This window comes from Heptranchias perlo, chromosome 31 (assembly GCF_035084215.1).
Source record: "Heptranchias perlo isolate sHepPer1 chromosome 31, sHepPer1.hap1, whole genome shotgun sequence".
Taxonomy (NCBI): Eukaryota; Metazoa; Chordata; class Chondrichthyes; order Hexanchiformes; family Hexanchidae; genus Heptranchias; species Heptranchias perlo.
Genome location: NC_090355.1, coordinates 24489718 through 24515589, shown reverse-complemented (window position 1 = coordinate 24515589; position 25872 = coordinate 24489718). Strand labels below are relative to the sequence as shown.

The following is a 25872-nucleotide window of genomic DNA, read 5'->3' as shown; positions in this document are numbered from 1 at the left end:
AGAAGGATATCCTGATAGGGTTAGATAGAGTAGGGAGGGAGGAGGCTCGTGTGGAGCATAAACGCTGACATAGACCAGTTGGGCCGAATGGCCTGTTTCTGTGCTGTAGTTTCAATGTAACTCGATGAATCTGCCGCTGGATTCAGGACTTGTGTTGAAGCAAAGTGAATGCGGGGAGCCAGTCCCATGCATCTGCACTGTCACCTTGCAATCAACCAGCTGCTTCTCCTGATTTTATTTTTCTCTCTCTACTATCCGCCATCCTTCTCTGATTGTATTGTGTCAAAAAAATCTCTTGCTGACGAGTTTCACTACTGTGGATACCATCTCTCATACTGTGAAGCTGTGGGAGAAAGATACTCAGTAACCGCACCACCATTGGAGCTCTCCATGCCTATAGATGACAGCACCCAGCACTAAACGAGTGCACGGAAGCTGCTGTCCCCAGATGGGAGCTGTGTGGGATTAGTACTGTACTCTGGGTCTAAACTTTCCAAGGACATAGCACCAGCAAGGAACTGTACACACCACCTGTGCACATCGTGAACAGAAAGTTGAGGGTACTGTGCCCGAGATTCTCCAATTTGCGCTGGTGGCTGGTGAGGTTCCACACTGTTGGCACGTACGTGGAAGGTTTAGGCCTTGTAGTCACAGTTTAGTTGTAATTATAGTTTGATTATGATTTAGTACGACACTTGTGATCATGTTTAGTTACGGTTGTAGTTTAGTTATGGTTTAGCACTAGTTACGATTGTAGTTTAGTTATGGTTTAGCACGACACTTGTAATCATATTTAGTTATGGTTGTAGTTTAGTTATGGTTTAGCATGACCCTTCTGGTCATGGTTTGGCAAAGGTTGCTGACTGTGTGCCATTCCTCAAACAGTAGAGCCTTTTTCCTAGGCTGTTGTTAACGATGTTCAGCACTCATTGCCGTAGGATGTGCAAGAGAAGCATTGGTTGAGTTACTGTCCAATTTTCCATCTCTTCCTTTGGGGAGGCACCTTAGTAATTGTAGGGAAGAATCCACATCCCCTGCTAGGCCACCCAGTGCCTTGGTTCATAAAAATGCTTTGCCAACAGGCTCTTGTATAGTGGGAATCTTTCAGGACTTTTCAGCTTCTGCATTCTTTAAATGTTTAATTGTATTTGGTGGGTGATTAGGGTAATTTTAGAGTGTGCTGACTGCTGATAACTTAACTAGCTTGAAGCTACAAGTAGCTGAATAAAAAGAAGCCTCGGCCTACGCAGTCTGTAGTTCAAAACCGTGAACATGAAATCTCTTTTACATAGCTTTTTAAAATTCTCCAGCTTTCAGAAGACTTCTATATACGTTTTGTTCAGCTTTGGTTTTAACTTTATAGGTAAAAGGTAGATGCTGCTTGGACTGACATGAGAAGCATCTTGATCTCATGCTATTTGTGGTGTTAACAGTTTCAGATATAGGGTTGCCAACCCTCCAGAATTGTCCTAGAACCTCCAGGAATTATAAATTAATTGCTGTGAGCAACCCGGGAAAAAAAAATCATAGGGGCATTAACAAAATTGGGTGTTTTTTTTCAATTTCTTTGAACACTTTCATAAAATTATTGGAGATGGGAAAAATGGCTGTTTGACTGGGTTTGGGGGTTGGAGGTAGGAGGCAAGAGGTCATGTGATGAAACCTCGAGCAAAACATCCAACCAGAGTTGGCAACCCTATTCAGATGGTATATGGCAGCTGTGTATGATATTCTGTGAGTGAATTGAATGGGTGAAAGTTGAGATGAATTTTACTGGTAAGAGTAGTGACTGATAAGAATAACCTAAAGGCTGAGAAGGGTTAATTTAAAAGATAGGTAGAAGGAATCGTGAAGTAATTAGAGCTACTGAAAATTGTAAAACAAAAAATTAGCTGTCCTCCAATGAGTATCAGAACGAGTAAAAGGAAAGGGGAAAGGCAGATTGCCAATATCAGTGAATGAAAGTGGAGGTTTTATATATGAAGTGGGAGGAATGCTGGAGATCATATCAATTTAGTAATGAACAAATTGAGAACAAGTATGACAAGGAAATAGCAAAAACTGTTTTCTTTTTAGAAAGCGGTTTAATTTGGCAAAAAATCCACTTTAAATACTAGTTTTGCAGCTTGCTGAAATTCCAGAATATAAAGTTGACTTGTTGGAGCATAGTAAATTTGACTGCAATGCTTGGAAGATTAAATCTGTTGAGAGTAATAAAAACCTGGTTCAACTATGACATTGTACTGGAGGCATAAGTGGTTTCGAATATTGGGAAATTGAAATATTGGATCCCCCCTTCAAAATTGGCTAAAGTGGCTTGGTGAAAATGCTTGGCAATAAAAAACAGAAGGAGAAGGTTGGTGATAAGTAGTCAAGGCCCTGTTTGAGGTGCAGTGAATAATGGAATTTTATTCTGCCTGTTATGCTGCCGTCGACACTATTAATGATATAAAGGAGGTTTTGTGTGTGTGTATATATATCTTGTGTATGCGTGCACTTCTTGTCCAACTTGCTGTTGTCATGATTTTTGGTCATAACTGCCTCTGTAAATATTTAGAATGAAAAATCCTGTATGTAAACAGTTGTCTGTCACAACATAGCTGCAGGCTCTGATGCTATGGCATGAATTTCTGAAGGCTTCCAACTTCATTGCCATCTTTTTATTAAAAAAATCACATGACTGTGGGCAATGCCACAGCCAATTTACTATATATAATTACAAGTCTTGTGTGTTTATTGTCTATTATGACTGTTAAATCTACATCATGACCTTCTACCAGAAAGAAATTTAACCCAATTACATTTTAACAAAAAATAATTCTTCATGATAAAGCTGCCATGACAGTTCCTCACTATATAGTCCTGAAAGTAAAATAACTTCCCTTCTTTACTAACAGCACAATGTCCCTGGATGAACATCTGATACACCCTCCCCACTCATTCTTCACAATCCATCCAGATGACTGCCTATGTTTGGATGTTTGATTTAAGGGCCCCAATGTGTCAGAAAGTTTCTTGTTTGGATGGCAACTTGATTCAGTTGGTAAAAACCTCACCCCAGGGCCAGAAGGTTGTGGTTTGGAGGCCTACATCAGGGCTTGAGTGTATAATATAGGCTGATATTGCTGGAGCTGTCTTTTTGGGTTGAGATGTTTATGCTGTTGTTCTGTCTGCCTGCTTTAATGATACACGTGGAGGTTAAAGACCCCTGGATGCTATTTGAAGAATATCAGGGAGTTCTTCTGATGCCCTGGCCAACATTCCTTCCTCAACCAAAGCCACCTTAAAAAAACACAGATTTACTGGTCATTCATCTCATGCCTGCTGTGGGATACTGCTGATTTCTTTCTACCTAACTACAGCCACTGCACTTCATTAAAGATTCCAAAATTTTCCCAACCACAGATGTTAAGCTAACTGGCTTGTAATTACCCGTGTTAGCTCTGTCTCCATTTTTGAAGATGCGTATTTCATTGGCCACTCTCCAGTCTTCTGGCACACATCCATTTTCAGTAGAACCCTGAAATATATACTTTCTAGAGCCTCCGCTATGTCTTCCCACATTTCCCTAGAATCCTTGAATGGATCTTGTCTCTAGTTTAGCTTAACTAACTTCTCTAATAATCTTTTATTTATTATATTATCCCTCAAATCGCTTTTAACCAATTCGGTATTTACCTCCTTCCCAATATCCTTCTCTAAACACTGATGCAAAGTACTTGTTAAGTATTCCTATGACATTCCACTGCTCCTCTATGAACTCACTATCCTCTCCTCACGGGTCTATATTTAACATTTCTATTTTCACTGACACATTTGTAGAATACTTTACTGTTTTTAATATTTTTGAGATTCTCTCCTCATAGTTCTTCCTTGCTTTCCTTATCCCATTCTTATCCTTTTTTTAATTAATTTCTCGTATTCTGCTATTTATTATTATGTCCAGAGGCCCCATATGCCCTCTTTTTCAAGTAAAAGAAAGAACTTGCATTTTTTATGGCGCCTTTCACAACCTCAATGACCCAAAGTGCTTTACAATCATTGAAGTACTTTTGAAGTGTAGTCGTTGTTGTAATGTAGGGAAACGCAGCAACCAATTTGCACACAGCAAGGCCTCCCAAACAGCAATGAGATGAATGACCAGATAATGTATTTTTAGTGACATTGGTTGAGGGATAAATGTTGGCTGGGACACGAGGAAAACTTCCTGCTCCTCTGTATAGTGCCACCTGAAGGGGCGGAAGAGACCTGGGTTTAACGACTCATCTGAAAGACAGCATCTCCAACAGTGCTGCACTCCCTCTGTACTGCACTGAAGTGTCTGCTTAGATTATGTGTTGGTGTCTAGAGTGGGGCTTGAAACTGGGACTGTCTGAATCACAGGCGAGAGTGCGACACTGAACCAAGGATGACACCTTGGTTTAGTTTGTTTCTAACCTCTGTTTATTGATGGCAACCTGAAACTTGCAGTACTGAGGTGTCAGACGAGCAATTTCCCAAGCTTAGCCTGTTTTAGCCCTTCTCTGATGCCCTTGAGATTGGCCTTTTTTACAATTGTATACATGGGTGTGAAGCAAACTACAGAACATCCCATCCAGTCCCATTCTCGTCTTGAGTATTTAGCTTTATTCTTTTCTTTAGAACATCAATGCTATACTTGAATTGCATGACTGAAGGTTGAACAGATTGCGACAGTGTTGTATGTACAGTGTTTAATGTACAGCCTTTGTTGTTCATTAAATATATTTTGTGGTAAAAAGCAAACGACATTGAGAACTCAGAAGGAAAAAACATATTTTCCCAACTTTAATTGTTCCCTTATATTTGTATGCACACATTTTTATTCTTGATCTGTGTTTAAAGTGTGTGTTTGAATGTGTGTGCACGCGTGTATGTGTGTGCACATGCGTGTATATGTGTGTGTGCGCATTCCAGATTTGGGAAGTGATTTCTGTTTGAAAAAGTGGTTTAATTAATATTGCGCATATATTCCTAAGGATCATCATGCACAAAATTGACCCAGCAAGGATAACTCTTCCAGTACAAATAAGAAAACTGACTCGGTTCAGTTTTTTACATTTATGACGTCCCTCAGCTCCAGCTGTGTGTGTTTTTGTTGTAGAGTTGTCGGTGTGTGTTATCAACCATTCAGTCATTCTTAATCTACACATACTGATACTCACTACCATTCTGATCCGCACAGCACTTCAATGATTTACTTTGTTTTGATGTTACAGAAATTTATCTGTAGTTGAATTAATCCTATAAAAGAAAAATTGAGGCAGTGGTTTATTTAAATAGGCAGAGGGAACTTGGAGTAGGCGTCTTTTTCTTTTTGTTACATTTGTTTCTTTAATGCTCTGCCCACGGTATTCCACGATATAAGGGTTTTGTGGGAGTGCTCCTTCTAAATATTAAGCTTGGAGTGCCTTCACTTCACTAAGTGTCTGTTTTTTAAATAAAATGAATATAAAGCCTTTGAGATCAAAACATGTGCAGTTCCTGCGATGTAACTTAAAATGCCTGAACATTTAGCCTGAAGGGAATATGAAAATATTAATGTTGCCACTGATCTAGTGTGTACGATTTGTGGAGGGCAAAGTCAGCCATAAAATCAAACTGGAACATAACAATGAATAATATATTTTTTAATATAACTTAGTGATTTGAAGAGTTAGAAATGAAATGTTATATTGTGTGGACCAGTTTCGTGACTGTTTAAAGTATGAATTTCCTATTTTGTCAGTTAACTGAAATAACAATTAAAACTAAATATTCTTTCCCCCCTATTTCCAGCTTATTTCCAGTGATGCTGATGGTGCCATACAGAGAGCAGGGAGGTTCCGGGTGGAAAATGGATCGAGTGATGAGGTAAGGGGCAAAAACTGATCACATTTGATGTGACAATAGATGTGCTCGCAGGGTAGTGCAGGAACCATACCTTGTGTTACTGTAACTGGAAATGTTTGTAATCAATTATTGAAAATACTACGGCCACGAAGTGTAAAAATATTGACCTGTTTAGGGCAGGAATACCAATGCAACACAGATATTGGTTTATCCTTTTAATTTGTGTCATATTCTGTTTTTACATAGAATGTACAGCACAGAAACAGGCCATTCGGCCCAACTGGTCCATGCCGGTGATTATGCTTCCCACGAGCCTACTCCCACCCTACTTCATCTGACCCTATCAGCATATCCTACTATTCGTTTCTCCCTCATGTGTTTATCTAGCTTTCCCTTAAATGAATCTATGCTATTTGCCTCAACTACTCCGAATACCACATTCTAACCTCTCTCTGAGTAAAGAAGTTTCTCCGGAATTCCCTGTTGGATTTATTAGTGACTATCTTGTATTTATGGCCCCTAGTTTTTGTCTCCCCCACAAGTGGAAAAATCTTCTCTACGTCGACTCTATCAACCCCCTTCATAATCTTAAAGACCTCTATCAGGTCACCTCTCGTCTTATTTTTTCTAGAGAAAAGAGCCCCAGCCTGTTCAATCTTTCCTGCTAGGTATAACCTCTCAGTTCTGGTATCATTTTTGTAAATCTTTTTTGCACCAGTGCCTCTACATCCTTTTTATAAAATGTTTTTGTTATACAAAAATCTCAACGTGCCAAACCATTTCTATATATTTCAGACCACCCTTTTTTTACTGCCAGTGACACCCTTGTGTTTTTTTTTAATTGTTTTGCCTCAAATGTCCAACTGTCTCCTTCATCTCATTCAAACCTTGGCCACATCGGCCCTGAATTTCCTGTATTCACACTGGTAATGGACTCTGGGTGGTTTATGTAAATGAGCTAACCCGCGATTCAATTCCGCAGCGCCCTTAGAGGTGCAAATCTGACGCAATTCACTGCATGGAATTTAAGGGCCGATACTTGGCTAAAGAATGACGATACCGTAAAAACTCTGAGCTCTTGAGCACAGAGTTGACCCAGACTAGAAGTGGAAGAGTTTGCACGACCACATGATATGCTGATGATGCCCAGGTTTATCTCTCCGCCCTGTGACTGTCTCAGGGCTACCTGTCCAACATCAAGTCATGGTTGTTATAAATGGGATAGCCAGGCAGTGAAGGATAGAATACTAGAGTCTGAGCTTCATTTGCTTCCAAGCCTTTATTCACAGAGATTCCCCCTTACACACCCCACACCCCTAGATAAGCTCTCGTATAAAAAGGATATAACAGAGTCCCCAATTGACACACAGCACCTGAATACAATTAACACTAATTGATACAATTAACAATGGTAGAGCTGGAATTTTCTCCAGCAAAATGTTGGCAAGAACCAAACCATCCTGCACCTTATATGTAATTTCATCCCCTCGCTCCACCATATCTCTGCAATCTCCTCCAGCTCTACATCCCAGCTCACGCCCTCACTCTCCTGAGTTTGAAATGCTGTCCATTACCGTCCCTGCATCCCCCACCCTTTTTCTGTGTCGCCATCTATGGTAGAACCTTCAACCATCACTGCCTACATCTTAAGAATCCCTTCCCTGAAGTGTCAGCTGTAGACCAGTTGGTAGCAATTTCATCTGAGTCAGAAGGTTGTGGATTCAAACCCCACTCCAGAGACTTGAGCACAAAATCTAGGCTGATACTTCAGTGCAGCACGGTGGATGTAGAAGATCCCACGGCATTATTCAAAGAAGAGCAGGGGAGTTCTCCCCGGTGTCCTGGCCAATATTTATCCCTCAACCAACACACAAAGCAGAAGATCTAGTCATTTATCTCATTGCTGTTTGTGGGACCTTGCTGTGCACAAATTGGCTGTCACATTTCCTACATTAGAAAAGTGACTACACTTCAAAAGTATGTCTTTGGCTGTAAAGTGCTTTGGGACATCCTTAGGTAATGGAAGGCACTATATAAATACAAGTCTTTCTTTTTTTCTTTCAAACCTGCAAAACGTCGCTACTTCTGTGTAGTGCACACACCTCTAGTGGTTTCTGACTCGGGTAAAAGTGTAGGATGAGAGAAAGTCCAGCATTAGCCCGTGGCTGTAATGACAACCATTCCATCGTTAACTTATAAAGATGGGAAGCCTCTGTTGAAAGAGGTTTGGGAGTGCTCATTGCTGGCCGTGCCAGGAGGCTTATCACCGACTGAATAATTCTGATGTACCACCTCATGGAATAAGTCAGTGACAAAGCATGTACGGTAATCCTGAGCTGGCAGTAGTAATAGTCAAGTCCTGTGCTCAGTTCAGAAAGAGTTTCTTTGACACATCACAGCCTGTAAATACATCTGTGCTGAGGCATCCTTCGGGGTTCCCAGATTGGACGCCTGTATTGTAGGGGAGGGTCACATTCAATGAGATTGTTCTGATAGGTTGAATGTCGGTGGGTGTGGTAAATGTTGGTCCTCCTGTTAGTAATGAGCTGACCTGATCACGTAATCATTCACAATGTAAAGTTCACCTATCAGCAGAACCTTTTGCCGCTATTCTTCGACTGAGCCCATTCTAGCGCAGGTACGAGTGCGGGAGCTGCACTCTCGGTAGGATAGGTTAGTGAATCTTTTTAAAAAAATTCATTCTCTTGATATGGGCATCGCTAGCAAGGCCAGTATTTGTTGCCCGTCTCTAGTTGCCCTTGAGAAGATGATGATGGGCCTTCTTCTTGAACCGCTGCAGTCCGTGTGGTGAAGGTACTCCCACAGTGCATTTAGGCAGAGAGCTCCTGGATTTTGACCCAGTGACGATGAAGGAACGGTGAGATATTTCCAAATCGGGATGGTGTGTGACTTGGAGGGGAACTTGGAGGTGATGGTGTTCCCATGCACCTGCTGCCCTTTTCCTTCTAGGTGGTAGCGGTCGTGGGTTTGAGAGGTGATGCTGAAGAAGCCTTGGCGAGTAGATACAGTGCATCCTGTAGATAGTACACACTGCAGCTACGGTAAGCTGGTGGTGGAGGGATTGAATGTTTATGGTGGCGGATGGGTTGCCGATAAGTGGACTGTTTTGTCCGTGGTCAATGTGCTCTGTAACCCTATCTCTAACCTGTGCTCCCTCCGAGCGCAGCACCCTGCAGAAAGCAGAGAATCGGTGGATTTGCCCTATGCTGTTCCACAGCAAAGTAACTGATAAGCTTGACGTGATGCGCTCTAGACACCCACCTGGGTGTGTTTGTCGCATGTGAAGCATGTTCCCATCAGGACATCTGAGGGTTTTAGAAACATAGAAACATAGAAAATAGGAGCAGAAGTAGGCCATTCGGCCCTTTGAGCCTGCTCTGCCATTCAGTATGATCATGGCTGATCCTCTATCTCAATACCATATTCCTGCTCTCTCCCCATACCCCTTGATGCCTTTTGTGTCCAGAAATCTATCTAGCTCGTTCTTAAATATATTCAGTGTCTTGGCCTCCACAGCCTTCTGTGGGAGAGAATTCCACTCCTTGCCACTCCTCACTGTTTCCTCGTGTTTCACATGCTGATTTCATTGATTTGAAATCATTTTACCTGCTCATTCATTCTTCCATAGTAACACCAGCTCTGAGCAGGCATCAGTATTGGCTTCCCTGCCAGAAGTCAAGCTATAGGAATTTAGGGAGACACCATTCGAATGCTCCTTAACAAGCAATAGCACTGGTAATGCAGGGTCACTGCATTGTATCCGTTTACTGCCAGGAGCAATTTTTGGAGGATGGGCAAAAGTTAGCCTTCACTGTATTAACACTGATACTTAAAATGACTGCACCTTAATGCACAATTAGTGTGTGCATTAACACTGATGCATTGAGGAAATTAGCCTCTTCCTCATAATTTAACCCACCCAGCATTATGAATTTGCTAGAAATTTGAGTAATGAGCATATTCCATGTCAGTGGTGCAGCTTGTTCGTTCTGCTGCGCTGTTCATTAAGCACCGTCTTACTCAAGGGTTATAACAATAGTGTTATTGCTGGATCTCTGCAGTCTATATTTGTTTGTTATTATTGTTCGATTAGTCATTTACCTCTACACCAAAGGGCATCACAATAAGTTTCCAATATTGTGATGAAGGATTTTCTTTGTAAAATGTTAATAGAATGTTTCCTTTTGTTTTTATTTAATTCTAATGTCTCCACTTGTGATAATACGCACACTTTGTTCTTGGGCTACCACAACAAATAACATTTTCAGTAATTAAATGTCAGGCCTGTAAAAGAAATGTCCATCCAGTCACCAGAATTGTTGTACAAAGATCCTATTGTAAAAGACCAAACAGTTTTCCGCTGTAATCCATTCGTAACAGAGTTGAAATGTCGCTGAAACAATATGAGAATCATTAGCTTTGATGTGCACTCAGTATTTTTCTGCAGGTGTGGGTGATGCTGATAAGACTAAAAGAATAGTGAATTTATCCGTCCCACATAAAATTCTGTTATGGGCGATATTGAAATGCACATAATTAGTTTGTTGATGCTTTGTAGCGTATTGTGAAGCTTCACACATTAAAAGCTGTTGTGTCTAACTAATTTTGTTAGTTATTTTTGGAACATAGGAACAGGAGTAGACCATTCAGCCCCTCGAGCCTGTTCCGCCATTCAATTGGATCATGGCTGATCCGCATCTTAACTCCATTTACACACCTTAGTTGTACAAATTTACAAATGGAATATGTCTGAAGACATGAAATTGGGGCCATAGTCTCATGCAGAATATGGAAGTTATTATTAAGGCATTTCCAGTACCCCTTCCTGGCTCTTTGGTAGCACTCTTGCCTCTGAGTCAGAAGGTTGTGAGTTCAAACTTGAGCATATAATCTCAGCTGACACTTCAGTGTGGCACTGAGGGAATGATGCATTGTTGGAAGTGGTATCATTCAGATGAGACATCAAACCTAGGTCCCAACAGCCTTTAAAAGATCCCACGGCACTATTTAAAGACCAGCAGGGGAATTCTCCTAGTGTCCTGGGAAACATTTAGCCCTTAATTAATGCTACCAAAAAGAGATTAGCCAATCATTTATCTCACTGCTGTTTGTGGGACCTTACTGTGTGCATTTTGGCTGTTTGCCCACCTTGCAACAGTACTTCAAAAATACTTCTTTGGCTGTGAAGCACTTTGGGTCATCGTGAGAACATGAAAGGCTCTATACAAATGCAAACTTGCTCTTTCTTTAGTAAGATTGGAATTTTCTTGGGGTAGAGGGATGACTCATAATTCAGCTCTTTTTCTGAGGTGGGGTTTTTAATGGAGTGAGTTCTTGGATCCCACAACATTTACACCTGTAACGACAGGTATAGTAGCTGCTGTCTGCAGGTATGCAGTTTCACATTTGTGGGGTTTGTGAGTAGTTTCCCTCTCAAACGGATGGCACTGTCGTGGTGTAGTGACTGGGTGTAGTGATTGAAGGGGAGAGCTGGAAAAGATCAACATTATAATCTCAAAGAAGTTGTATGAATGTGAGACAGGGTGAAGTTCACTTAGTGAAGGTTTAAAAAAAAGAGAAACCAAGGCTACTTGTGTTGAGTCACCTCTTGGCTAAACATACAGTGTCTCAGTATTGGAGAGCAGCATGACTCTCTCTAACCAATAATGTACGATGCACTGCTCAAAATGTCGAAACCAGAGCAGATTGCTTTCGGGTTCAAAACTTGGATTCAATGATTAGAGGGAGGCATAATTTGAGAAAGAAAGGAAGCAAAACATGAAGCAATGAGTGAAGTAATAAGAAAGACAAAGAAAATATGCACAAGGAAAATGAAAGAAGTTGATGAAAGAAAAAGAAAATGGAGGGAAGCCAGAAAGAAATAGAAGATGCATAGAGCACATTAAAGGGTAAATTTTGCATTCGCAATATGTTGGCAGGAGAATGGGTTGGAGAATTGGGGATACCAAGATTGTGGGATTTACCTTTAAAAGAAAAATGAAAATGAAACAGTTAACATTGTGAGTGACGTCAGGAGAACCAATTGTGTTATTTCTTTGTCTTTCCAAACATGTATTAGTGCTTTGGATTTTTGTAATGTTTTGTTATGGAGGAAATGCTGCATTGCTGGTAGAAGTGAATGGAAAGGGCCTGTGCAAGAAAACTGATTTTCTTGCTCTCTCTTACCTTTAAGTTTTGAATGAGAAATTTGTTGCAGAAGGGATTTTGGGGGAACACGAGTGCTTTGAAAATGTAATGAATTGGTGATAAGCTGCCAAAAATCAAAGATAATCTTTGCAGTTACCCAGATAACAAAGATTTTTTTTCATTTAAAAAAAATGCAAAAATATTTTTGTGGAACACAAACATTAAAAAATCAGAACTCAAATATTTTATATTGCCACTCACCATAACAATGTATATCTTTGATGCAACATTTTGAAGCCTCTTTCTCAGTTTCTCCAGTGAGAAAGGACACTGCAAAACATCAGTATGCTTTCATGTCACATCAGCCTTCTGAGCACTGCACTCAACAAATGTGGAGAGACTTGGAGAGAAGGATTATATATGTACAGTAACTGTAAATCATCCAAGAACATGGAAATCAAAGGCACCAGAAATATATCAATTCACCATTGATAGTTACAGGCATTTGATATTTTTTTTTTAAAAAAAGCTTTCCTTACATTTTATAAAGGTGCATCATTTTTATTTTAAACCATGTCACTGAGTGTTAGTGCAGTGATGTGCTTTTTTAAAGAGTACAGAACAGGTTCAATTCAGCTGAATGGAGAAGAGCCAAACTGAGTAGAACTGAATGTCTGAAGGGGACTGAGTGGTGCCCTGGACTTTCACCTTTGGGAGCTGTGTTCAAATCCAGCTCAGTCTGATGGAATGAAAGCCTATTGTTTGGGAGTTTCTAGTGTGCCAACAGCCTGAACCCCTACCTCAGCTCTAATTGAAATTAAACTGTTAATCTCGCTAAAGACAGGCCACAGGGTAGCTGATATGGGAAGTGGACATGTGTCACGCTGACGCAGTAGGGAGTCCTCTTCTGAGGTTGGGGCAGAGTAGAGCAAGGTTCCCGGTGCTTCTGACAGTGCCATACTTGCACTGGGAGTGTTTGCTGACGTGGATGCTTGAAGTGGCCAGTGTTCCATTCCCTACCAACACCATCTCTCACCTTGATGACAACTAAATAGCTATTTACAAAAGCAGAAAACCTGAAAGTTACTCATTCCTGCACATCTGACCACAGCGTAAAGCTTTCAAAGTTATATTAGTTGTCTTCGGAATGGCGTCTTGGATGGGTGGAGCCGAACAGTAGACTTGTCTTGATGGATGTGTGTAATTAAATTACTTAAGAAAACTGAAGGCACAAAAGCAGTAAAATGTAATCGCGTTGACTATGTAAATGTTTGCTGATCTGAACAGTTAAATCAATCGTTCTTGCTTAATGTTGAATCCGTGGGTCATCCGGTTACAAGTGAACTTAAACCTAACAGTGAGCCACATTCCAGGGTATTGATTTACCTGTGGGACTTGTACTTGTGCAAAAGTTTCTTCAGAGGCTGAAAAGAAATCCAAGGCTTTTTCACCAATGTTGTCCTTTTCTCTGATGAAGGATGGTAGCTTATGCTGAGAGATGATTCCGTGGAGTTCCTCCCCTTTCCGTAGTCCAAGGATCTTAAGATCAATTGTAGTGCATTTGGATGTAGGCTCACACTCATGACTAACCGCACAATGAGCTCCTGATCTGGGCATGCCATCAGGAGCAGGCACTGCGGAAAAGCCCTTCTCCGTGTGGAAGAAGAAAGAGAGGGAAGGTAACAGAGCCAACGAATTGTCGCAGGCCGCAAGTGTGCACCTCTTCGCAGCCAACTCAAGAATACCACCAGCAGAAGCCTGAGTGCAGGTCTCCTGTCTGTCTTCTGAGTTGGGAATGCTATGAGGTGTGAGCGGACCCTACATAGAAATTGAAATACATAGAAGTCACAGCACAGAAATAGGCCATTTGGCCCAACCAGTCCCTTCAAGCGAGCAAATTGTCCCAATCACATTTATCTGCACTATTCCTATATCCCTTTATCCCCATTTCCTTCATCTACCTATCCAAATTAATCAGTGTTGACTTCATTTCTACCTCAACCACTAACCCTGGAAGTGAATTCCACAGCCTCACAACTCTGCGTAGAGAAATTTCTCTAGCTCTCTGTTGTAAATTTCTTGCGTGTATTCTTGTATCAATGGTCTTGTCATTTTGGAAACAGTCTACTGTTCTGTCTAATCTGTCCCAACCTTTCTTAATTTTAAACACTTCTATCACATTGCCCCATAATCTGCGTTGTTCTAACGAAAAAAGCCCCAATTTTTCAAGTCTGTCTTCAGATTTGTGTTTCCTCATACCAAGCAGCATCCTCGTGAGTCTGCATTGTACCCTCACTCAAGCCTCAATATTTTTCCTACGGTGTGGAGCCCAAAACTGCACACACTACTCTAACTGAGGTCTTATTAAGCTTTTATAAAGGCTCACCATTACCTCTTGGCTTTTATATTCTGTGCCTCTTGTGAAGGAACCTGAAATTCCATCAGCTTTTTTTAACAGCCTTATCAACCTTAGGTGCTGCTTTTAATGTCCTCTGACTTTCTCCCAAGTCTCTCTGCTCTTCCACAGCATCGAGCTTACTTCCATTCAGAGTATAATTACTGCTGTGTTTTTTTTATATCAAAGTCACACGTACCGACATTGAATTCCATTTGCCACTTTTTAGCCCATTCCCCCATCTTATTATTATCTCTCTTGGTCCTCTACAGAATTAACTCCGCCTCCTATTTTGGTATCATCGGCAGATGGGGGCGGGGGATTTAAAATAAATGTGAAGCAAAAAATAAAACGTATTCCAAACCCCCGGACTGCATTTATGCTTCTCTTGCCTGTTTATAGTGGTGAATGGGAGTCGAGTCAATGGAAAAAAAAATGATTCAGCTTCTGTTTGCCATTATAAGCACAGATAATTCAAAGATTTGGAATAAACAAACTGTACCTTCTTGATGGTATTATTTATCCTGAGGTTTACAGAGTTTCCACCCCCCGAATTAATACCGCTGCCACTTGTTCTCCCACTCAGGTCCCAGCTGGCTTCTAAGTGGTTTCATTATGACTTGCAGTGAGTCTGGCTTCTTTCAAAGCAGTTCAAATAAGTACCTCTTAAAAAGAAAAGACCTTTGAACTACACAGATAAGAACCAGATTATACTACGTACCGGTGAAACCACTTGAACAATGCAGTTGTCAGCTTGGCTTGAGTTGGAAGCACTCTCGCCTCTAACTCACAAGGCTGTGCGTTCAAGCCTCACTCCAGGGCTGACACTCCAGCACAGTACTGAGAGATTGCTGCATTGTTGGATGAGATGTTTAAAACAGGCCTTGTTTGCCTGTTCCAGTGGCACTGTTCAAAGGAGAGCAGGGAGTTTTTGTTAGGCTATGGTATTAAAAGTTACCGAACCAAAGGTTGGTAGATTGAGTTGAGATACTGATCAACCATGATCTAATTGAACGGCAGAACAGATTCGAGGGGCTGAATGGCCTACTCCTGTTTCTATGTTCTTATGAGTTCACAGTGTTTTGGACAACATTTCTCCCTCAATCACCAATAAAAATAGATTAACTGGTCGTTCATCTCATTGCTGCTTGTGGATGGAATTTTGTTGTTTGTAGAATGGCTCTCATGTTTAACTAGGTAACGACACTTGCTGCACCATGTCATTCATTCAGTGAAATGCTTTGAACCATTTCTGAGAGATGCAATGAGGCTCTATATGAACGCAAATCTTTTGTATCTTTCAGTGGCCTTGAACGAAGTGGAAGGGCTGGTGTCAGCCATGTTCTTTCACCGCCATCAAGTTCTTTTTCTTCCAGTTGGTGACACCGTCTCGTAATATAAACAGAATTGTTTCACTGACTGGAGTTAATGTCTTAGAAGGGTTGGAACTGCATTGCAATGTGGCTCTGCAGCATAAACGGAGATTATTCTCGCACATGGTTTCTGTCAGCACCTGTTTATATTCTGGCTCTGTATCGCACTCAACATTTCTCCTCCGAGAAGCACTGAGCTCTCCCTTATCACAACTACAGTGTACCATCTGGAACTTCATATAAAATGACAGACCTCACCAAATATCATTTAAATTCACTTTGGAAAATGTTTCTGAACAGACTTTTCTCATAACCAGATATGTTTTTATCTCTTAATGCATGACTTCAGCCCGTTGGCCTCCAAACTCTTCCTCCGGCCCATTGCCCCAGCATACAGAAATTCTTGATACATCTGGAGGACAGTCTTGTCACAGAGAAGATGCAAGTGCAAGCAAAACTTAGGCTTTTGGACCTTGCAGTTATGTTGTGGGATGGTGGTGTATGAATGTTCAATACATTCACCTGAAATTTCTTTGACGAAAGAATTTCATACGGAAGGATTAAGTGTTTTGTTTGTGTTACACCGCATCATTTTGTAGGGTTTAAAATTCAACTTTTAGTGGCTAAAAATAAACATTTATTTACACTATCCATTCAAAGATTTAATTTGGTAAAATGATAACTGAATAATAATTACTGCTAGTAAGTTGCCTGTGGTGTTTTCCACAGTCAGTTGATGAATATAATGTATTTTTATATATAAGAGTTGGGAGTAGGGATTTCAGCAACTTGCTCCTCAGAGCCACCTAGTACCCAGAGCATGCAACTACATTGTGACATCTAACGTGGCCAAGGTAAATGGAAAACGGGGACACAGCAATTCACAGTGGAAAACATTGACAGAAAAGCACGGCCAAAAATTGTTACAACAGAAATTTGTGCCTTATGCAAGATTTTTTATTAATGCACAGATTTTGCTGATGTTTGGGTCTCTGAAGGAAAAGTTAAGACCTTGAGAGTCTAGTAATAAAATGTAATTGGAAAATGTTATTCTGGGAAACAGACTGCTATTAAATAATGTCCACTAGGATTTGCTAGCTTGTTTTGTAAATGTTTTAGTGTGCCATATTTGTAAGGTGTGCATGGGACATGACATTCAGTGCTAGGCAATCAGCAATCAGGAATCACAGTTGAAGACATTATAGGGGTAGTTTTCCAAATTAATGATCAGAAAATCATGTGTAGCACATATCCAGATGTGCTCAAGGCTGTGAGGTTCCCCTCTGGGAGCACAAAGGTGGAGAATTCCCCTTTATAATTCACATTGCAAAATAAAACGAGAAGATCCTGGAAATGCTTGGTGGGCTAATATTTTAGTTCACATCACCACTGGCTTGAGCAAATTTTTTGTTGTTATTTGTCAAGTATATTTTGAGTACATCAGCAGCATTTTCCTTTTCTATCTTTGCTCATGTGGATATTAGGAGGTTTTACGTATCTGCTGTACATACTGTGTTTTGGTGGTGAAGAACATGTAAACCAAAGAGTATAAAATTAGTTTTGGAAGAAGTGGGATCGCCGTGGTCCAATATTAATGATAATTCCCAAATTGCTTCCAGTTCAAATCTTTCAACCTTGGGGAAATTTGAAATTGGGAAATTCTTTCCTCCTTAGACCTTCAAGAGATGCTGAGAGGAGACCATTTCATTGTGTAGTACTGTGCATTAGCTCCTGTGCAGGAGATTTACTTGGTTAAGATTTAGCCATATGCTCCAAACCACCAATTCAAAATCTTGCTCTAACTTCCAGAATTAACCACAGTCTGCAGTTTTGCCTCTAATATGTGTCTTGTGCAATAAATCGGTCCCAGCTGCGTTGAAATTATCATACTGTACCTCAAGGGCCGGATTTTGTATTGTTGGACAGCATTGCAGATCTGAAGGCATAGGAAGATGTGTTACGGAAGGAGACTTTTGGTTATAAAGAATGTTCAAACAGTTTTAAAAACTGCGCTAAGCCTCCAGTTATTTTAATACAGTCCTACCCTCTCATGTCAACATGTTGGGGACCATTCTAATTTTGTTGATATAAACAAACCATGGGTTTTTTTACTTGCTCATCTGCTCTAGTCATGGTGTCAGTGATAAGAATTGATACACGGTCTTGGTGTTGTTTACCCCCAGTACACAGGTATCTCTTGATACAGTGCGGGGTGCACTTAAAAACCATTATAAATACGGTCACACGTGAAGGTAAGGGCCTGTTGACATAACTGGTAATAACAGAAGGCCCTTGTAATACTGTCAGGGACTTTAGAAAATTGCTGAATTAAGCTTGCCAGAGTTTACGTTGACATTTTTTTAATTCATTCCCGGGATGTGGGTGTCGCCAGCTTCCCATTAACTGCATCTATGCTATTCGCCTCAACTACTCCTTGTGGCAGCGAGTTCCACATTCTAACCACTCTCTGGGTAAAGAAGTTTCTCCTGAATTCCCTATGGGATTTATTAGTGATTATCTTATATTTATGGCCCCTAGTTCTGGTCTTCCCTGGAAACATCTTCTCTACGTCTACCCTATCAAACCCTTTCATAATCTCAAAGACCTCTATCAGGCCACCCCTCAGTCTTCTCTTTTCTAGAGAAAAGAGTCCCAGCCTGCTCAATCTTTCCTGATAGGTATAACCTCTCAGTTCTGGTACCATCCTCGTAAATCTTTTTTGTACCTTCTCCAGTGCCTGTATATCCTTTTTATAATATAGAGACCAGAACTGTGCACAGTACTCCAAGAATGATCTAACCAAGGTTCCATATAAGATTAACATAACTTCTCTGCTTTTCAATTCTATCCCCCTACCAATGAACCCGGGGGCTTGGTTTGCTTTTTTTACGGCCTTATTAACCTGAGTCGCTACTTTTAGTGATTTGTGCATCTGTACCCCAGATCCCTCTGCTTCTCTATCCCATTTAAACCCTTATTATCCAAGCAGCATGTGGCCCCCTTATTCTTTCTACCAAAATGTACCACCTCACACTTATCTATATTGAAATTAATTTGCCAATTACACGACCATTCTGTAAGTTTATTAATGTCTTCCTGTGTTTTGTCGCTGTCCTCTTCGGTATTAACCAATTTGGTGTCGTCAGCAAATTTTGAAATTGTGCTTCCGATTCTCGAGTCCAAATCATTTATGTAAATGGTGAACAACAGTGGTCCCAGCACCGATCCTCATGGAACACCACTTCCCACCTTTTGCCAGTCTGAGAGACTACCTTTAACCTTTACTCTCTGTTTTCTATTTTGTAGCCAACTTGCTATCCATTCTGCTACTTGTCCCTTGACTCCACATGCTCTGACCTTAGTCATGAGTCTACTATGTGGTACCTTATTGAAGGCCTTTTGAAAAACCAAATATATTACATCTACTGCATTACCCTTGTCTACCCTTTCTGTTACTTCTTCAAAGAATTCAGTAAGGTTGGCCAAGCATGACCTTCACTTTTGAAATCCATGCTGACTATTCCTTATTATATTTTCGGTTTCTAGATGTTTTTCTATTATATCTTTGAGTAAAGATTCCATTATCTTTCCTAACACCAACATTAAGCTAACTGGTCTATAGTTCCTGGACTAGTTCTATCTCCCTTTTTAAATATAGGAATCGCATTCGCTGTCCACCAGTCCTCTGGCACTATTCCCTTTTCTAATGAATGTTTATATATATGCAATAGTGCCTCTGCTATGTCTTCCCTAACTTCTTTTAATATGTGTGGATGCAATCCATCCGGACCAGGGATTTCATCCTCTCTAAGTTTGATTAGTTTATCAATTATCTCCCCCCTTTCTATCTTAAATGTCTTTCTATCTTTTTTGATCTCTTCTTCTAATGCCACGCCCACCATGTTAATCTCCTTGGTAAATACTGAGGCAAAGTAATTATTTAATATTTCTGCTATTTTGATGTTATTATCTGTAAGTTTATCATGTGCATCCCTTAGTGGCTCTATCCCTATCATGATTTTTTTGTTTGTTATTTATGTGTTTGTAGAATACTTACTATTTCTTTTTATATTCCTTGATAATTTAATTTCATAGTTTCTCTTTGCCTTCCTAATTTTTTTTAACTTCTTTAGTATTTCCTTTTGTCATCCTCTCCTTTGTTGTCCATGTACTTAGTGTATGCCTTTATCTTCAGTTTCAATTTTGACCTTATTTCTTTATTCATCCATTGTGTATAATTACTGGCTAGTTTGTTCTTGCTTTTTAGTGGGATATATTTCACCTGGACTCTATTGATCACAATTTAAATGTTTCCCACTGCTGTTCTATTTCTTTGTTTTTCAGTAAATGTTTCCAGTTTATTTTCCCTAGTTCCATTCTCATCCCCTGAAAATCATCTTTTTGCCAATTTATTACTTTGGTCTTTGTCTTACTTATGTCCTTCTCAATCTTTATCTTAAACCTTATTATGTTGTGATTGCTATTGCCCAGATGTTCCCCTTACGCTTACTTTGCTTACCTGTTCTGGTTCATTTCCCATTACTAAATCTAACAGGGTTCCTCTCTTGTTGGGCTTTTTGTATACCGGATAAAGCAAGAGTCCTGCACACATTGTAAAAAATCCATTCCCTGTACCCCTTTACCTACCTCTTCTTGCCAGTTTATTTGGGGATAGTTAAAATTTCCGATGATTATTATTCTAGGTCCTTTACTCATTTCACATATTTGCTTACATATTTCTTCCTCCATCTGCTTTCCACTATTACGTGGTCTGTAGTATACCCCTATTAGTGTGATCGATCCCATCTTATCTTTTATTACAATCCATATGGATTCTGTTTCTACCCTTCTGTTAGTATGTCCTTTTTTTCTACAGCCATTATGTTATCTCTAATTGGTACAGCTCTCCACCCCCCCCCCCACTTTCTTCCTTCCCTATCCTGTCTGATTATGTTATAACCTGCAATATTCAGTTGCCAGTCCTTTTCTTTATATAGCCATGTTTCAGTTATCCCTACTACATCTGGTTCCTCGCTACAGATTATTGCCTCCAATTCCCCCGTTTTATTTTGGACACTGTGTACATTGCTGTACAGGCAGTTTAATTCATCTTTAATAGTTGTTCCTTTTAATTTATTTTTTAGCAGTCCTTATGTACTTCTGTTTTGTTCCCTGACCATTTGTTATCTTTATTCCTTACCCTGGTCTGACCTTTACATTCATCTCCTGTTTCTTTCATCTTTAAGCTTCTGTTATTGCTACCAGATCCCTTTCCCCATCTTACTAGTTTAAAGCCTTTCGCACCACCCTATTTATCCGTTCTGCTAGGACTCTGGTCCTTTTCCAGTTCAGGTGCAGCCCGTCCCTATAGTGCAGCTCCTTCCTGTCCCAGTACTGGCGCCAGTGTCCCATGAAATGGAACCCCTCCTTCCCACACCACTCTTTCAGACACGCATTCACCTTTCTGATATGTTTATCCCTATGCCAATTAGCATGCGGCTCGGGTAGTAAACCTGAAATGATTACCCGGGAGGTTCTTTTGGTTCCATCAGTGGAATCAATATATCTAAATATTAGCAGTTTGTAATAGTCCCAGCACTTGGAGCAAAGGCCATAGATGCAGGGATTTGAAACTGTGCTGTTCGTTGATATTGATAAGTACAATGTTTAATCCACTTGACTCCTGTTAAATTAATTAACAAATTCAAAGGTTTCTGCCACTCATCCTTGCAAAACAAAAGCATTTGAAGCATCCAAAGGTCACGTTAATGCCAGACGTTTTAAACAACTGACCTTTCTATATTAAACAATGCCTGACACCATCATACTCCTCATTAATAAAGTCAGTCAATGTTCCTAAACAGAATACTAGGGACTTTGCATGACTTTTACAGATGTTAAGAAGTGATGGAGTTGATATATTACAATGGATTATTCCTCTTGTTCAGGAGAATAAGTACAACTTCCGAATGATCAGGCAGAAATTCCCTTGTCTGATATTTAATTCCATTCTCCAATTAGCAGAAAACCCATGTTACTAAATATTCAACACCACAATATAAAATAATTTTGCATAGCATTGGCTTGCTAATCTCACCAAGTTAAATTTAGTGTCCTTTGATGTAGTCGCCTTGTGGGGACATTCAGTGGATGTGTGCAGCTGTTGTCCATTCAAAGTCCTTTTACTTTTTGACTTGTGTTTTCCAGCCAGTGTCCCTCTTTAGAATTTCATGATCAACTTGAAAGGGTGGTATGGTGACCCAGTGCTTTGAAAGACCGTCGTGTTATAAAAACAAAGCAGCTATCGTCAAGGAGGGAGGGCTGTTTCCCCGCTGGTCCCTAGTCCAGGAGCAGCTTGCCTATCTTTAGGACCTCTTTGGAAACTTCTGGACAGAACAGACAGGCGACAAATATGTGGAAAAATTAGAGTTTAAAAAAACCCGTGCCTGATATAACTTATAACACTTGACTGTTATGAACAGTCAGCTTCCATCTTTGATTACCTCCTTTTGATTATTGCCTTCCTTCATATAAAATACATGTTTATAGCTACTCTACTCTCCAATGCAATGATTTTAGAGGAAAGGGCAGTACTAAACAAAGGACCCCTGCTGAAAGTTGCATGTCAAATTGTTGTTTAGGTATTTTCTTTTTTGTAGTAGAGAGTGAGGTTCTGAAGGGCAGGATTTCTGCCGAGTTTCCAGTAATTAAGGGGCCAGAAGGCAGGGTTCGGTGCTTTTTCAGACCAGGAGAATGGATCGACTTTGATGTGCAATTGTTGGCAGGTTCACTGCATTTTTATAGCATCCTTTCATTAGATTACGTGAGGAGGTGTAATTTTACGGAGAGCCTTCTCCACGAACGAGTACTTGGCAAATGCTTATTGATTTGTTTACAAACGCATTGATTTAAATCATGTAGAAACATGCCATCATGTATGTCATTCATGGCAAAAAAAGACATATGACTCTTGTGCCTCTTCTCCTTGTCCCTTCTCCCATCCCCCAAAACAAATGTTTGTCAAATATCTTTTAATGGAACCAATGCCAGATAAACACTTAGATAAACAATGCTGTACATATGTGACGTTACTCTGTGCAAATTGCTTTTGTTTGAGGTACAAGCAATGAGGTAAAATGCAACAAAATCAGAAAGATCCCGATCTCAGACAAGGCCATCTCCAACCACTTCCTTGTACCCTCCCCACCTACATCCCCTTACCGCCTTCCAATCCCACTTCCTTCTGTGTCCGCCCCTGGGAAAAAATGTTCCCCCCCCAAGTCACTTAAAATTGCAATTTCAACTCACAACTATCTAGTCTTTGGTCTTCCATTCACCACGACACTTCTGCAGCTATTGGTCTGCTCAACTACTCACTCACCTCCACCTTTGTTGTCCTTGTCCCCAGTAAAACCGTACTGTCTCCCATCCTGATCGATTCTCCTGATATGCCCACCATCCTCGCTCCCTCAACCTGAAGGTGTGCAGACTTGAGCATATCCGGTGCAAACCAGGGTTAGCCATCCATCACCCAGACTAGGCTTGTATTCCCTTGAGTATAGAAAATTTGAGATGTTCAAGATGATTAAAGGAGCTGATAGGGTGGGTAGAGAGAAACTGTTTCCTCTGGTGGAGGAGTCCAGAACAAGGGGGCATAACTTTAAAATTAGAGCTAGGCCATTCAGCAGTGATGCCAGGAAGCACTTCTTCACACAAAGGATAATGGAAACCTGGAACTCTCTCCCCAAAAAGTTATTGAGGCTGGGGGTCAAATGAAAATTTCAAAACTGAGATTGATAGATTTTTGTTAGGCAAGGGTATTAAGGGATATGGAACCAAAGCGGGTAGACGGAATTAAGATGCAGATCAGCCATGAATGGCGGAACAGGCTCGAGGGGCTGTTCCTATGTTCCAGATCTGACTGGACCACATTAAGCCTCTCCTCTGCCAAAACAGCTTTATTACTCCAGGATCATCCCGGAGAGCAACGGTAATCTGGTGGCTTTGTTTCTCCCATACCAACCGTCTCCTTAAACCCCTTTCACCTGCCCCATCCACTCTCACCTCCAGCAATGTGTGATAAGCTCATGGACTCCTTTGTCATTAAGATTGAGACCATCCCTTCAACTGCCTCTGCTGCTTCTCCCCTTCCCCATGCCCACAAAATCAAACCTCCTCCAAGGTTCCCCCTGCCCTAGCCCTGAACCTGCATTTTTCTCTAGTATCTCTTCCATCTCCCCTGAAGCTCTCTCTGAGCTCACCGTATCCATGAGCCCTGCCTCCGGCTCCCTTGATCATGTTCCCACTGAACGTGAACAGCTGACCACCCATCTTCTCTGGTCCCCATGCTAGGTGACATTGTAACTGGTTCCCTCGCCTCAGGTACTGTCCCGCTCCCTTTCAAAACCACCCATCATCTCCAGATCTGACTATTCTGATGCACTCCTGGTTGCCTCCCATTCTCCACTCTCCATAAGCTTCAGCACATCCAACATTCTACCACCCATATCTGATCCCCAACAAGTGCCACATACCCATTACCCCTGTCCTCGCTGACCTACATTGGCTCCCAGTCCCCCAATGCCTCAAACTTAAAAATTCTTAACCTCATGGTTAAATCTCTTCATGGCCTCGCCCCTCCTTATCTCAGCAACCACATCCAGCCCTAAAGCCCCCACCTACTCTCCATTCCCCTGACTCTGGCCTCTTGTGATTTCCCCCTCCTCTCCCTTCTCCCCACTATTGGCGGCCGTGCCTTCAGCCATATAGCCCCTACGCTCTGGAATTCCCTCCCTAAACCGCCCTGCCTCCTCAACTCTCTCACTTCCTTTAACACCCTCCTTAGAACCTACCTCTTTGGTCACCTGTCCTAATATCTCCTTCTGTGGCTCCCACCCATTTTTTGATTATGCCTCTGTGAAGTGCCTTGGGACAATTTTCTACATTAAAGGCATTATACGAATGAAAGCTGTTGCAGTTGTTTTTTTGAGATAAAATGTAGCTTGTTTGGAAAGTGACTGCTTAAAAGTGTTGCTGTCACATTTACAGAGCTGCATTTAGATTGCCAAGCATTTCATTTTCCCAGATAATCTGGTTAAAATCCCATCTAAAGCAGTTATATTCATTTCAATTTTTTTAATGTTTTGTGATTTAATAGTCAACTAAATGTGAAAACCAACTGGCTGAGGATGTTTTGGTTGGGGTATTTGATTTCTGTTTTTTGAAATATTTATAATCGAACTGCGTTAAGCTCTTTTTTGACTAAGCTGTTTGATCTGTGCTTTGATTTCCAAGAGCTCAACCATTGGCAACAGGGGGCTGATTTATATATTTTTTAAAATCACAGCTTATTCTGAGGGAGCGGGGCTGACTCATATTTCTCCTCTTACATATTCCCAATAAGCAGCTGCGGGCTGTTCCCGTCGCCAACGATTGTAAAAAACAGTTTTAATCAATCTCACAATGTCGGCGCAGGAGAAAAACACATCTTCGCCTCCCGCCTCATGAATGTGCTGAGAGCTGTCACAGTAATCATGTTCAGAGGATGCATGTGGGGAAAGGAATTATGAAAAGGCAGCGAGGGAGCCCCATCCCTTTCAGGCAGGGGGGCACTGACTTCAGTGCGCGTCAGGACAGATTACACTTGAATATTTCATGCTGCAACGGTTCAAATCCATTTGAAGTGCGAGGCCGCCGCACCTGAGAATCAGCTGCTGATCTGAGCACCACACAGGGGGGGGTGTGCAACACGTTTAACTCTGCAGGGCTGGAGAGTGCTGCACTACTCCCCGTTACCATTGTACAGATGGACAAAAGAACGAAGGGCCGATTAAATCTGGGGCGCTGTGCACGTTTATTTGTTGAGCAATTATGAAGATTGAAGCGAGCACCTGCAATGGTTCATTGAGAATATACACAGAGAGGAGAAAGGGAGAACGATACACAAATAGTGTACTCGTTTCGGTACAACCCCAGATTTTGAGAACATCATTTGCGCAGTCAGGTTTTCACAGTGAACGTGTTGATTAAACAAAACTCTTGTTGAGCTGGCAAAGTCAAATTTACTGTTATTAAATCTGGTGCACA

The 25872-nt window shown here is 41.0% G+C and overlaps 1 protein-coding gene across 1 annotated transcript in view; it reads left to right on the top strand.

Annotated features, from left to right (window-relative positions):
- Positions 1 to 25872, top strand: part of garnl3 (GTPase activating Rap/RanGAP domain like 3) — a 281725-nt gene that overhangs the window by 85192 nt on the left and 170661 nt on the right. Inside the window, exon 2 of the mRNA XM_067969493.1 lies at positions 5797 to 5871. Within this exon, the coding sequence (XP_067825594.1) occupies positions 5797 to 5871 (75 nt within the window). The remainder of the gene's footprint in view (positions 1 to 5796; positions 5872 to 25872) is intronic.